Source organism: Ciconia boyciana, chromosome 24 (assembly GCF_034638445.1).
Source record: "Ciconia boyciana chromosome 24, ASM3463844v1, whole genome shotgun sequence".
In the NCBI taxonomy this organism is placed as follows: Eukaryota; Metazoa; Chordata; class Aves; order Ciconiiformes; family Ciconiidae; genus Ciconia; species Ciconia boyciana.
The window spans coordinates 5,545,278-5,560,133 of NC_132957.1; the positions used below are offsets into that span (position 1 = coordinate 5,545,278).

Consider the following 14,856-nt stretch of genomic DNA (forward strand, 5'->3'; position numbering starts at 1 on the left):
CCGTGGCGCTGCCGAGGTGCCCGGGGCAGGGCGGGGAGACGGGCGGCCGCATCCAGCCCCGCGGCACAGGACCGGAGGGGGACGAGGGGGTCCGAGCCGGGACGGGGTACAGCCCCCACACGGTGCCACCAAACCTTAAAAGCCACCACGGGGGCTGCCCCGCCCTGGCACGGCTCCGGCGGCAAACCCGGCCTGCCGAGCCCACGGCAGGGCCGTTTCGGCTGCCCGCACCCCGGTGGGACGTGGCGGGGGGGGAACATCCCGCAGGGACGAGCCGGGTCCGCGTCCCCTCCCGGGGTCACCTCAAATAAATGCTGAGGCAGCTGGAAATGGGGATCCTAAGGCTCCACCACGGAGCCTCCCCCGTGGCATCGCCTCGGGCAGAGGGAAACCGGGGGTCCCAGCACCCTCCTGAGCTGCCCCGCAGCACCCCCAGCACAGCAGAGCCCCCACCACCCCCTGCCCAAATTTATGGTGGGAGGGAGGGAGGGAGGGGCAGGGACAGGGCAGCCCCAGCCCAGGTGAGCCCAGTAAAGGCTCCCTGATGGTCCCAGCACAGCTGGGGCTTCCCTTTGGGGTCAGGGGACGATGGCCCGCCTGGCTTTGGCCCCGCCGCCGGTGTTGCGGAGGGCTAGGAGAGCACAGGCAGGGCTGCGCGGCTCTCCCTGAACAGGCAAAATGAGGATAAAGGCACAGAATAAAAATAATACTCATTGGGAGAGAGAAAGGGAGTAATTGCAATAATTATCTTGGTGAAAGTCCCCTCTCAATACGAGAAAATGTGATTTTTATATATGTGTTTTTAAAGGAATTTAATTTTCTTTTCTCTTTTTTTTTAATTAAAGAAGGGGAGAGAGCATTATTCGCAATAAAGTTTAATTTCCGCTGGAAGAAGGGGGAATTGGGATGCTGCTCGCAGGAGAGGCAGCAGCAAGGGGCCAGCCCTCCCCAGGCACACGCGGTCCCCTCCGGCAGCACCGGGCCACCACCGTCCCCCCCCTCCGGCGCTTAGGGAGGGACCCGGCGGGGTCCCGGTACGGATGGTGACACGGGGGCCACCCCCTGCTGCTCCACAGGACCCGTTTTGGTTTATTTTTACCAAATAAAACCACGGGGCAGCAGCAGAGGGGCCGCTGGCTCGGTGGGGTTCCCAGCACCCACCCCGTGCACCCCAGCCCCCCCTGCGATGGGACCGTGCACCCCCAGACCCCTCGACGGTCGCATCCAGCCCCCGCACCTGGGTCGGCGTCTCGCCCACGCCACCGGCGCTCCGGCGGGAAGGGACGCAGCCCCGGCGTCCCGGGCACAGCCATTTCGGGGAGAGGCCGGGGATGCTGCAGAGCCTCCATGGTTTTTTTTTTCCCCCCCTTTCCCTTTTCTTTTCCTCCCCGGTGCTACACCCCACGCACGGAAGGAGAAGGTCACGCGAGCCGTGCCGGGCGGCTGCCGTGCCGTGCCGTGCCGTGCCGTGCCGAGCCGTACCGCGGGCATCCCGGCAGTCCGCCGGCTCCATCCCCAGGGCCAGCCCGTGCCCTTGACCTGGCACGGGGAGCACGAGTGCGTCCCCGTGCCTGCGAGGTTAATGGCATTCCAATTTGCGAGCTCGAGGAGGAGGTAATTTCTTTTCTTTCATGTCTGCTAAATACAGTTCCTCAAAGAGGCATAATTTCTAATGTTCCGCATGACATGAATTCTAACCGGTTTAGCAATGATCAGCTTCACCATTTACTTCTGTGTAATCTCTCCCTAACGACATTAAAAATAAAAAAAAATAAAATAAAACGCGGGGGGGGGGGGAGAGAGTTGTAGATGCAGTTATTTCGCGAGTGACATTTTACAGGGGGAGAGGGAGAGGGGGGGAAAAATGGTAATTTAATATAGATAAAAGGAACAAATTAAGTGGGCTGAAAACAGATGCTTTAGGAAAAAGGGGGAGAAATAATAAGGAAGATAAGCATGCCGGCTGGCTCCTGCGCGAGAAGAGAGGCGTCCCTGTCTCCCTGTGACTCCGTCGAGTGCTTGGGGATCATGGCTGCTTTTTATTTTACCCTTTATTGATTGCCAGGCTCCCAGCGCCTGATCCCAGCCCCGTTAGCTTATTTTTCCATGGCTCCGGTGGGCTCCCGAGGAAGCCGGTCTGGCTCCTCTCCCCCCCCTCTGCCCCGGTCCCCGCGCCCGGCGGCTCCGGAGGCAGAAATTCAACGAGGGGCCCGATCCGCTCCACCCCGGGGACCCTGATCCTGCGACCAGCGCCCGGGCAGAAGCGTTTCCCCCAGAACGGGTCGGCCAGCTCGGGCTTCATCTGTTGGGCGAGAAAGGGGAGCGCAGCCCCGGGAGAGCACGGGAGCGTGCGGGAGAGCGCGGGAGCACACGGGGCCGCTGCCTGGGGCTGGCAGGGCTGCAGCACAGCTCTGGTGCACCACCTTTACCGGTGCCTGGTGGTGGTCCCACAGGGATGAGACCAGTGTCCCCATCATCCCGTGGTCCCTGGAAAGTCCTACTCACTCTCGTGGCCACCCCATGCCCTGTGACTCAGGCCAGCGAAGGCTTTCGGCACCAAGCGTGGGCCAGCCAGGATCTCCGCCTTGAGCCGGACGTGCCGGCGCTGCCGGCACAGGGGCACGGCTGGGCTTCGGGGCTTTCCAGCCTTTTGGGTCGCCAATGCAAACCGAGCCGTGGCTCAGCGTCCGGGTCCGGTCTGCACCGCGGGGCGATGCGGGGGATGTCCCCGGGATGCGCTCGCCGGACCCCCCGTGCATCTCCTCCCCACCGTCCCCCTCCCCACTGTGCCTGCGGCAGCCCCTACTCACAGATGTAGTAGTACTCGTGGCCGGGTCTGAACTCGAAGCCCAGCGAGAAGGGGGTGAAGAGCTGGAACTTCTCCGAAAACTTGAGGGGCCCGTTGGGGGAGTCGGGCCGGTTGCACTCCCAGCGCTTGAAGCCCCTCTGCCGGTGGTCGCAGGACGCGTGCCCCTCGTAGTTCACCATATAGAGGATGTAGCGCTCCATCCGCTCGGGCAGCGGCTCCTCGTAGTGCGGGCAGTAGATGTCCAGGTAGTCGTTGATGCTCACCTCCACCGTGTAGTCCCCGCGGTGAAACCTGCGGGAGAAGCCGGCGTCAGCAGGACCACGTTTCATCGGATCCCGCCATGGGGATGCCGGAGACCCCGGGCATGCGAAACCTTGGTTTGACCATGACCCAGCCCAGCCCAGCCTTGCACCGCTCTCCTCTCCCCATCACCCCCTCCCAGGCACCCCAGCCCCCCGCCCACCCCAACACTCCCATTAACCTGCAAGATTAACTCAGAGCCTCTTTGTTTTACGCCCGATAAAGCGGCACCACTTGGTAGTAAGTCACAAAAAAATCATTATTCACGGCGATACCATCGAAGCGTTGGCATCGCCGCAGCTGTGCGCTGCAATCCCAGTGTAATTTGCGTTTCTGGCACTGATTATCTGAGAGATTAAGGGATTAGCGGCGCTGGAGAACGCCGCGGCGCACGCCGGCAGCTCCTGCCTGGCAGCCGCTCCCCCCCCGGCTCCTCGGGGTGACCCCTGCGACCCCCCATCCCCAAACTGCACCCCGCGGGGGGACGTTGCAGACCCCCGGCACTACCGGCACCGCAGCCGATGAAGCTCGCTGGCCAAACTCGCCGGCTCCCCCAGGAACCAACCTGGCAGCTTGGCTTTCCTCCCCCCTGCCATGTCAGGCACGTTTTCTTTGCTAATTAATTTGAGGCGCCTGCGGCGCGGCCCTCCCGCCAGCAGAAAGCCCCCGCCGCAGCATGACCAGGGCCGGGGACACCCCACAGCTCCAGGGCCAGCACTCCGGGACCCCGAGGAGCAGCTCAGCATCCATTCCTGCGGCTCGGCCCCGGGGTGGCCAGTGGCCGGAGGGGTCAGTGCAGCCCTGGGTGGGACGGGGATGGTGGTCACAGACCCCCCCGGCCACCCCAAAGCAGCATCTCGGGGCTCCCCGACACCGCTTGCGCCCGCCCGAGTCTCGAGGAGCTGCGGGCAGGGCTGAGGCTGGCTCCAACTCATCGCACGGGACGGCCCAAGCACGCATCCCTGCATCCCCGGGGTGGCCGAGCGCCGACGGGGCAGGCGGGGATGGCAGCGAACTGCCGGCGGTGGCGGAGGGTGACCCAAAAGACACCCAGCGTTCCCAAGAGGGAAGGGGGGAGCGAAGATGGGAAGCGGGGGGGTCTGGTCCTCCGGCCCCGCCGGAGCAGCCGAGCGGCGGCGGCCAGCCCCCATCCAGCTCATTACCTGCTTCATAAGCACTCTGATCACACAGGGAAATACGCTAATTAAGGAGAAGGGTTTTTCTCTCTCTCCTTCTCTCTCCTTTCCCGAGTCAGTTGTGCCAACCCTGCCCCTGGCAAGGTAACATTTTAAAATGTAAGATTAATACAAAGGGACGGGATTTACTGGGAAACAATTTTCAAACGCATACAAAACAATAAAAAAAATTTTAAAAAACCCCTGCTTCTCTCTGCCTTTTATTTTTAAAAATTATTTATTTTAATGATCGTTATTAAAGCCCAAGCAAAGGCGATTGTAACAGGAGGGCCCATGCTTATCAGGGGAATAATAATAATAATAATTTTTTTTTTTTTGGGGGGGGGGGAATCAACTAACTCCAAGGGCCTTCTCCAGACTGACAAATTGCTGAATTAAAGCTGATTAGCTGTGCTAAATGGCACAGACGGAGCCGGGCGCTGGCGGGCGCTGGCGGGGACAGGTCATCCTCTGCTGGGGGGCGGCAGGTGCTGGGGAGCTGCAGGGACCCCCGCCACGGTACTCCCCACCCTGCAGTGGGTCCTGAGCTCCCCCTGACCCCACCGAGCACGGGAGAGACCCCCATGCCCACCCGGCACCCCCGCCCGATGCCCCTCGGTGTCCCCGTCCCCGCCACCCCTGAGCCCACCTTCCCGCCCAGCCCAGCGCTTTCAGGGTCACAAGGCACAAAGTCGGGTTTAAAGCTAAGAACAGGTTTTGGGGTGGGGGGCTCCAGCCTTGGAGGTGCTCGCAGCCCCCCCCAGCCGGCCAACCCCCCGCAGGGCTGGCCGAGGGACGGTGGCACCCGCCACACCGGTCTGCAGGGGCAGTGCCCTGTCCCGGTCCCCATCCCCATCCCTGTCCCCATCCCCACAGACCCCTCGCCGGGGCCGGGAGCGGCAGATGGTGCCCAGGTGGCTCCGAATGGATGAGCCGGGGTCGGGCACAGCGCGAGGCATTAACTGGTCCCGGGGGACGCTGTGCCGGAGTCCAGACAGGGCTGGACCGGGCATCCCTGCCATCGCACTGCGGCCACAGCCCCCGTGGCACAGACGGACCCCGGTGGGATGGGGTGGGCAGGGGACGTCCCCATCTGCCATCGTGGGACACCCACGCTGCAGCCCGGATCTTCCCACGTCCCCTCAAGTGCCGAGGGAGCACCGGGGCTGCCCGGACCCCGCGTTTGGCGAGGTGACTTTGCCCCAGCTCTGTCCTGGCTTTTCCTTGTCGGCGAATCTTTATTTATGTCTCCATTTCCCCCTGCTGATTCACCCCCTCCTATAAATACTCCATTTCTGCCTGATCAAATATTCCCTCCCAGAAGCTCTGCTGAACGCTGTGACACGCGTGACCTGGGGGGCCCGAAGAAGCCGCTCGGCGGGAGCGCGGCCGTGCCACGGCACCGGGCGCTGCTGCCCTGGCACACCGGGCAAAGCCCAGCGCAGGCAGCTCCATGGAGGAGGGAAGGGGCTTCTCTGGAGGCGCCCTGGGGATGCCCTCGGGAGGGGATGCGGGAATGGGGGTCCGTGCCGTGGTGCCGGGCACGGGGCACCCCACGGCTGGGCAGAGTGACTGGTGCAGGGGCGGTGGCTCGTGGAGCCGCTCTGTCCTTGTCCTGTCCCATCCCAGGCACCGGCCATCTGGAGCCGCTACCGACCTCCGCTCAGCACGGGACCGGAGCTGCCACCGCCTCGTCCCGGCTGACTTCGGCTTGACAACCCTCTCCGGCGCCATCGGGCCGATAACCGCACCGACAGCCCGGATCTGGGGGTTAGCAGGACGTGCCCGCAGGACGTGCCCGCATAACGGGGTGCTCCAGCGCTCACACCAAGCCCCCGTCCCTCCGGCAGTAGCCGCTTGCAGCCAACTCCGGTGGAGCAGCCGGCACTGCAGCGCTGCCGGGACCCAGCACCGGAGCAGCAGGGACCACCCCGAAAGCCATCCCCAAGCAGCGGCACCCACGCAGAGACCCGAGCACCCGCTGCAGGCGCAGGGTGCACCTCGGCACGGAGCAGCCGAGCGCGTGGGGAGAGACGCCGGCGCCGGTGCTCGGACACGCTCAGCTAACCGAATTTGCTCACAGAGGCGCGTGGCGGAGGCTCACGCCGAGCCAGCCCCGCGCGCACGCACGGAGCCGTCTGTTAATTTGTTATCGTTTAAGTCATTCAGTTCGCAAAATGTCAACAGCATTTTAAAAACCCGCCACCTGGAAAGCGCGCTGTCGCCCCGTGTGATACCCGCAGCAGGGCTGCCAGGCCACGCTAATTAAAATGAGTGGGATTTGAACTGTCTAAACGAGGCACAGCGCTAATTTGTCTGCTTCAAAACAGAAAAAATAAAATACGCCTTTCAGCGCGGCAGGGAAGGGCGAGCGGCCAGGGCCGAGCCGGGCGCCGGTGCCCCTCTCCTGCTCCCCGGTTTCGGCACGCTCCCGGTGAGCAGCGGCGCGCTTGCAGGAGCTGCGGCAGGCGCCCGGGCAGAGCCCTGTGCCCGGCACGCCGTGCTCCAGTCTGGCACACCTTGCTCCACGCAGGGTGTGCACCGCTCGGGCCGGCACACACTTGTAGTCCCCGTGCCCGTGGACCTGTGCCCGTGTCTCAGGGTTTCCCCTTCCCTGGTGCCAGCCCGGGGCGAGCGGGACGAGGAACCCTGTCCCCACCTCCGCTGAGCCCTCGAGTCCCCGAGGCGTGGGGACACCGGCTCAGGGCAAGGACAGGGCAAATCCCCGGGTCCCCTGGGAACTGCAGTAAGCGAGAGGAGAGACCCCGCTTTGGCACACCGACAAATGCCAATTCACAACGTTTTCAAGCCGAACGAAAAGCTCAGCTTTGAGCAAATCCAGGTTTCTGGTACTCCAGCTGGAAACGTGCAGCCCCGGCCCCTCTCGGCAGCAGGGACCCCGTGTCCCCTCGGCCGGGGAGCCGGGGCAGGTCCCCCCGCCGCGGTGCCGGGGCTGCGGGAGGCAGCCAGGTGATTCCCCACCCCGCAGCTCCGGGGTAATTCCCGTCCCCTCAGCACCTCGCGCTTAAACGCTCGGGAAAACAGAAACCACGGGCGCGCTCCGGAGGACGTGCTGGCGGCGGGGCTGCACCCCGGGGCTCACCGCGGACGATCGGGGACCAACAGCGGCGTCCCCCACGCCGCGCCTCCGCAAGCTGCGCCCATCCGGCACGGAGCGGTCCCTCGCCACGGGACGGTTTTGGCAGGAGAGGCTGGGGTGCTGCCCCTGCTCCCCGGCCAGCCCCCGCCCCGACGCTGGAGAGCCCAGCAGGGACGGGGCGGTTTCGCCCGCGGGGGTGGGAGCCCACCCCGTGCGCGGGGCTGGCAGCAGCTTCGGCTGCCTCGTCTTCGTGCCCTGCAATGCACGGAAAAATAAAAGAGGAGGGTGCTGGGCTGCATGGGGCTGGTGGGGTGCCCGGGGGTCACCCCGGTGCTGGGCGCGGGGCAGCCCCCACCCCTCTAGGACAGACGCCGGGTCGATGCCACGGCCAGGGTGATGCGCACCATGAGACGGGGCTGATGCCGTGGGACGGGGTTGATGCCATCGCCAAGGGATGCTGCCATGGGATGGGGCCGATGCCATGGGTTGGGGCCGATGCCATGGGATGGGGCCGATGCCATGAGTTGGGGCCAATGCCATGGGATGGGGCCGATGCCATGGGTTGGGGCCGATGCCATGGGATGGGGCCGATGCCATGGGTTGGGGACGATGCCATGGGATGGGGCCGATGCCATGGGATGGGGCCGATGCCATGGGTTGGGGCCAATGCCATGGGATGGGGCCGATGCCATGGGTTGGGGCCGATGCCATGGGATGGGGCCGATGCCACCATTGGGATGATGCCACGGGACGAGGTTGACACCATCACCGGGGCCCATGCTATGGACCGGGGCCAATGCCATTGCTGGGGCCGATGCCACGGTTCACCACGGCCACCAGAGCCCCAGGGGTGGCACAGAGCTCGCCCACCGCCAAAGGGGTTAACGCGGGAGCTCTGTTTTTCCCTGACAGAGACGGATGGAGCAGCCTCCCCGCCTCACCCCAGCGGGATGTTACACTTGACAATTGACTACTCACAGCTTTCAGCTCTGTCAGCTACCATTAAGGCTGGGATCCTGGCTAATTGGGTGCTTCATTAGGGGCATTCGTTACTGTTAGCGCTGCCTGACAGCCGGGCCTGCTCTGCCGGCAGGGCAGGGGACAAGCAGGCTGCTCGGTGGGCTCGCTCGCCCTGTGGCCCCTCCGCTGCCCCCCATGCACGGGGGCTCCGGCGGTGGCATGGAGGAAACCCCCCGGGGACAACCCATGGCCTTGCCAGCACACCCTCCCCGGGACGGCCACGGGTCCCGCCGGACGGCAGCACCGCAGAGCCGGAGCGGCTGTGCCATGCTCCCACCCCCCAGCACCCTGGGGTCCCGGCACTGGGACCCACCACCCAGCGAGCCCAGCACTGCTGGCAGCCTCTCCCCCGGCTCCATCTTGGTTTGCGTTTAATTGATAATATTCCCGGTGCCGTCACGTGCCTGCCCCTTTGCATGACAAGAGCGGGAATCCATTGGAGTGAAATTGCCTGGAATAAAATATCAGGACTCGTGAAGCGGCTCCGCCGCCCTCCCCCTCCTCCTGCACCGCGGCAGCACCCAAACCCTGCCCGTGCCCCCGTGCCGCGCTGGCCAGGGCAGCACCTCCGTGCTGGGAGCCTGTTGGCTTCCAAAGTTTTCACCTCTCGGATATTCACCGTGGAGGGGAAGAACGCTTCCGAGAGCCCGTCCTGCAAACCTGCGTGCCGGAGGCATCCTCGGCCCGAGACCCCGGCCCCCGCGGGGCAGAGCCAAGCGGGAGAGCAAACCCTGCCCACACCCAAAACCCCTGCGGCTCCCCCAGCCCCGGGTCTGGGTGTCACGAGACCCCGACCCCGGTCCCAGTCCCCCTCACCGTGGCCGGTGCCTCAGTTTCCCCTCCAGGTAGCAGCGGTTCCCCCCAAAACTCCCAAACAAGGGCAGCAACCTGCTGCAGGAACAAAGCGTATTTGTCTCTCGGTCTCGCTACACCCTGCAAGACCAGCCAGTGTCCCAAGGGTTAAATAATTCAGATTTTTCTTTCCTGAACAGCTTGAAAAGAGATATGATTGTGCTTGCTGAAATACGTGGGGGGGGAGATATTATGGATGGAAAAAAGCTATTTAAGCTGAGGAACAGTGTTGGCACATAAACAAATGGGTATAAACTGGCCATGAATAAATTGAGGCTGGAAATTAGGAGGTTTGTAACCGTCGGAGGAGCGAGGGGCTGGAAGGGGCTCGCGGCGGCAGGGGCAGCGAGGCGAGGAGGGGTTTGGGGCAGGGTGCTGCCGGAGCCGGGGTCCTGGGTGCGGGGGTCCCCCAGCTCCAAGGGCACCCGTCCTCGCGGGGCCAGGCGCTGAGATACTTAAAATCTCCCTTACGCTTTCATCTCCTGAAATCTCCTTCATTCAAATAGTCACAGCGTGATCAGGAGTAATAAGCCTATTACAGAGCAAAATAAAACACAGCAGCCCCCCCCGCCAAAACCAGCCCCCAACCTCGCCCGCCGCCCTCTCGCTGTCTTTTAAACACAACCTGATGAAAATTCACCTGCGGAGCGGCCAATGCCAGCCCCCCGCCAGCCTCCATCGCGGTTCCCCCCCCCTCCGGGAAATAGGCACAAAGCGGCTCCTCGGCGCTGGGGGCCGGTGGGGAATGGCCCCCGCGGGAGGAGGCGTCCGCCCGGCTCCTTTCAGCAGCGTTACGGCTCTTTTCTCCATTAATCCTGTTGCTCGGCTGGTTCCTGGCATGTCCGTAGCCAGCGATGGACTTCACACCGGGAACATTTAAGCCGGTTTTCCCATCTGTTTCTCTTTCTCCTTGGACAGCCGGCACCGCCTTGCTGCAGAGCCGAGCGCCGTCCCACGGGATGCTGAAGGCAGCAGCGGGCACGAGCGGCAGGAGCCGGACGGGGCCGTCGGGGGATCTTGGCCGCGTGTTGCTCACCGTGTCCTGGACCCAGATTCATTTTCCCCGCTCAAGAGCGGTCGCGGTGCTTGGGGCAAAAGAGGCAAAACCCACTTGCGGGGTCCGGGAGGGGATGGAGCCGGATGCGCCCGGATACCTGGGTCCAGCCAGCATCGGTCCAGCGGGGTTGGGCATCCCCTCGCCCCGTCCCACCGCCCCACCAGCGCCAAGGTTTATTTTAACCGTGTCGGTAAAATGTTTACACGGCCCAAGAGCGAGCGCGGCCACCCCGGCGGTGATACCAGCGCCCGCCGCCTCCCAGACCTCCGCTGGGCTGCGCCGGAGGATGCCAGCATCTCAACCCGGCCAAGCCGCGGTGCCTGCAGGAACGAGATGATGCTCGGGGTTACGGCAGGAGCCGCCTCGGCCTTGTCTCTCCCAGCCCCACAGAACGGAGGCGGTGATGAGCCCCCGGTCCCGGCGGGGCCGTGCAGCGCCGTGCACGCTCCGGCAGCGTCCCCAGCGCCACGGCGGCGGGGCAGAGCGGGGAAGCGCGTCTCGGGCTGTGGCTCACGGTACGCCTGTAATGCGGTCCTGAGGGACCCGCCGTACACACACCACCTAAATTATTTAATTTCTCCAAACTGCTGCACCTTTATAAATCATTAAAAGCTCCTTTTGATCTGTGTTAATGAGGTTTCCTGAGTGCGGCGGTTGGAAACACACTTCGGCGCCAGATAGCGAATCAGCTAATTAAAAAAATAAAGAAGGAGCAAGCGGGAGCGCGGCAGGGCGGGAGGGGGTGGTTTAGGGATGCCCGTTATGTTTCTCCCCTTTTCTTTTCCCCGGGGATGGGAAAGTCTGCGCTCAGCCCTCGCTGCCCGTCCCCACCTCGCCGCACGCCCCGACGGCTGAGCAGCCCGCCCGGCAGAGCGGGAAAGGCAGCGTCAAGCGAAATCCATCAGGAACAAACCGAAAGGCAGGGATAGCGGCGGTGGAATTATATTTACTTTTGAATTTCACGAATGTTTGAGCCCTGTGCCTGCTGGCCGCTGCTCTGCTGGGGCAGCCGGGCTGTGGGTGCCACCCCACGGGCTGCAGCACCCATCGCCCGCTGCCCCCCCACCCGGGGACCCTTTTTTTCCCTAAGCAACAAACCACGAGCTCTCCAAAAGCTTTTCAGCCAGGGAGCCCCGCGAGCGTGCCGGTGCTGGCCAAAACCTGGAAATGCCGGTGCTGGCCAAAGCACGGGCAGGGTGGGGGTTGCCGGTCCTCCTGACTGCCGCCGCGGGGTGCGCGGGAGCTCCCCGAACCCCCGGGGTCGGGGCGGCTGTGGGGAGAAGGACGTGGGGACTGTTTCAGCTGTGGACCGCAAGTGCCATCCCAGAGGCCGAGAGCCCGGGGTTGTCCCTTTGCTTCGGTCGGTGGCGGTGAGCCACCGGTGCTCCGGGGAGCAGTCTCCCCTCTTTGGGGAGCAGCGGGACAGGGTGAGCCCCCCAGGGCTGCCAGTGGGAGCCGGCACCGTGCAGAGCCGCGGCCGGCAGGAGCCGACGGGTCGGGTGGCGAGATACCGGCAGAGCGGGTGTCAGCGTCACTTCGCCAGCCCTGACAGCTTTAATATCAATATTTATCTCAACTACAAAACTCCGAGCCCAGCTACATATTCAGCAGCTCGATTACAGTTATCTGGAATGATGGTGACGGCTCCCACAGACGGGAGGTTAGTTTGGGCTTAATGCCGTTTGACAGCCCCCGCGCTGCCGTGGCCGGCAGCCGCACGGCAGGCATGGGGACAGGGATGGGGACAGGGATGGGGACAGGGACAGGGACGAGCAGCACCGCCTGCCCCCATCGCCCAAAGCGGACAGACCGAACCGTGCCAAGGGCTGCGAGGCCGGCGGTGGGACGTGCAACCGGCTTAGCATGGGGTGAGCCCCGAGGGCCCCCCGGTAGCCCACCGAGCCCCCTTGGCGCTCATTCTCCCCGGCAGCGGCCGGCACAGGGCAGCGTGCGTGGGCTGCCCGACCCTGCCTGCCCTGACGTGTCCCTGCGAGCCTCTCCCGACACACGCTCGCTTCCTTAGTCACCGGGACCGGCCCGGCGTGCCCCGGCTTGGCCTCGGCATCGGCGTCCCTGAGTCACGCCCAGCCGCACCCCGTGCAGCCCGCGGGGACGGGGCGCTCCAGCATCAGCAAATCGTTAATGGATTCACCATCAGCGCGTCCTTCCACCCAGCATCCAAAGGATGCACAACCTGGTGGGGAAGGACCCCGACAAGCACGTCTCTCTGATATTTTTTTCATCCTTAAATACCTGGCAACTATGGGCTGTGAGCCTCTGCACCGGGCACTGGTTTGCAGCACCGAGCAGCGGTTTCACGGCACAGGTGGTTCCCCGGCAGGCACCGTGCCCGCGGCGCGGGGCCAGCTCTGCTGCGAACCCCAAAACCTCTTCTAAAAACTGCTTTTTCCCGACTTTCTGGGGGTGCCACGGAGGCCACCGGCTCGTCTGCACCGGCACCGCACGGTTACGGTGAGCCGGAGCACGTGGCGGGAGGACGAGCCGGCACACGCAGCCTCCCAGGCGGACCGGGGAGAGCAGGGCATTGTGGGTAATGTATGCAAATTCCCATGCAGAACCGCCACTCGCCGGCGGGCGAGAGCTCTCCCCAGCCCCGGCACCCCTCGAGCCGGTGCAGGCTGGCACCAGCGATGCCGCTGGTCAAGGACCGGTGCTGGCCCGGGCTTGACCGGGGAGCAGCAGCCCCGCCGGCTGGCTCAGCCGGGCCTCCTGAGGCTCGCTCCTTCATTTACGGCTATTTCCCTTTCCCTCCTTTTAATGTAAATGACAAAGAGACCCACGGTGGCCATCAGACGCGGGAGAGCGGAGGTAACCTCGTCCCGGCTCGGCTGTGCTCCCACAGGAGACAACGGCTCCTGTTACCTGGGGCAACGGCGGGGAAATTATGGCTGGCATCTAAATTGCCATCATTATGCTCCAGAGCCAACACTCCCCATTTACACTTTATTGTCATCTTTTGCTTTAGGGAGATACGGAGATATTACAGGACCGGGTGACAGAGTGGGATGAGATGGGATGCATGACGAGATAGACACCGAGATAAATGGGTACACCCGGAGCTATTATTTCAGCCTGTTTGCAGATCTAGAAAAAGAGCAGCAATCCCCACTCCCCCGGGCTAAGGGTAGGCTTTATAACAGAGAAGAAAACAAAATTTGTTTAAATGCAAGCGCCAGCCTGCCGAACCAGCGGTGCTGGGTGGCAAAGTGCCGGTACCACGTCCCACAGCCGCTGCCCGGACACATGGCACATCGGAGAGGTTTCCCACCAAACCGGTGCCGAAAACGCAGCCGAAGCAGCCCCAGCCTCCCTCCCGCTGCGGCGAGCGGTCCTACGGCAGAGCCTACGCAGCGCCAGGCGCATCCTATCGCCGTCCGGCAAGGAAGCACTCGGCCGCTCCCGCCTCTCAAATACTCTCGAGATGCCACGCTTACCTTACAAGATGTGTCCTCAACCGTACAGATTAATTTGGAGGCAGAAGCACGCCGGCCGGCTCTGGGTGCACCAGGCAAGCGACAGAGCGACCTGGACGGAACAAGTCTTCTCATGGGCTTTCGTGCACGAACCGATCCTCGCCGGCTCTCGTGGGCAGCCAGCACCGGGCTGGGGCTGGTACCCCACTGCAGGGCTGGCACCCTGCCTGCAGGGCCGCCCCCAAGGGAACGCATGGGCACCCCAAAGCAAAAGTGCTCTTGATACTTGAAAGACCAAGGTTCTTCTCCTCCCTGCTTTGTGCAAAGTTGCACAAAGAAAAAGAAAAGCCAAACCTGGGCATCGTTCCTCCCCCTGCACTGAACGGGGACCAGGGCATAACAGGGCCAGGGCGGGTAGAGTAAGGGAGAGCTGCTAGAAAAACTAGAGGGGGAAGAAACTTGGTCTTTCAAGTATTTTCAAGGAAAAAAAGAAAAAAGCAAAGGAATTCAAAAAATGAGCAGCTTTTCAGGAAAGAGCCAGGGCTGCTTCGCCTCCCCGGCCCCGTGCTGGGCTCCAGGCTGCGTTTCGCCGTGCACAGGAATGGGAACCTGCCACGGATTTTGCTTTCTGCCTCCCGAGATCCCTTCCTACCCGGACACCCCGTCACAAGGGAAGCCGGAGCTGGTAGCACCACACGCGTACGGGACCAAATCTGACCAGACACGGCAGAGCTTTTAACACAAGCGCTGATTAGCTGGGAGCTGGCTGCTCCGCGACGGCCAGGTACAGCACGAACGAGCCGGGTGGACGGATCCTGCACGCTGCTCCCGCGATGCAGGCGTGGACCAGACAGGTTTTCCTTGGACTCACAACGTTACTCACGTGCCCAGAAAAACACACAGGGGTCAGTTGGAAATACCTATTTTTGGCACACGCGAACTCCATTTTCCGTGTGCCAGAGCCCTGTCCCCCGGCCCCCACCTCCCCGGGGGGACGAACCCGCTCCCCGGCCAGGCAAAGCCGGTCCTCGCAGCGGCAGCCCCTTTTTGGGGTGCTCTACCGTCACCCCCCGACCAAAGCTCCCAGGAACCACGGCAGCTGCTGCAAT

General features: G+C 63.5%; 1 protein-coding gene across 1 annotated transcript in view; it reads right to left on the bottom strand.

Annotated features, from left to right (window-relative positions):
* Nucleotides 1–14,856, bottom strand: part of EFNA2 (ephrin A2) — a 48,855-nt gene that overhangs the window by 2,105 nt on the left and 31,894 nt on the right. The window contains exon 2 of the mRNA XM_072845099.1: nt 2,811–3,100. Coding sequence (XP_072701200.1) covers nt 2,811–3,100 — 290 coding nt within the window. The remainder of the gene's footprint in view (nt 1–2,810; nt 3,101–14,856) is intronic.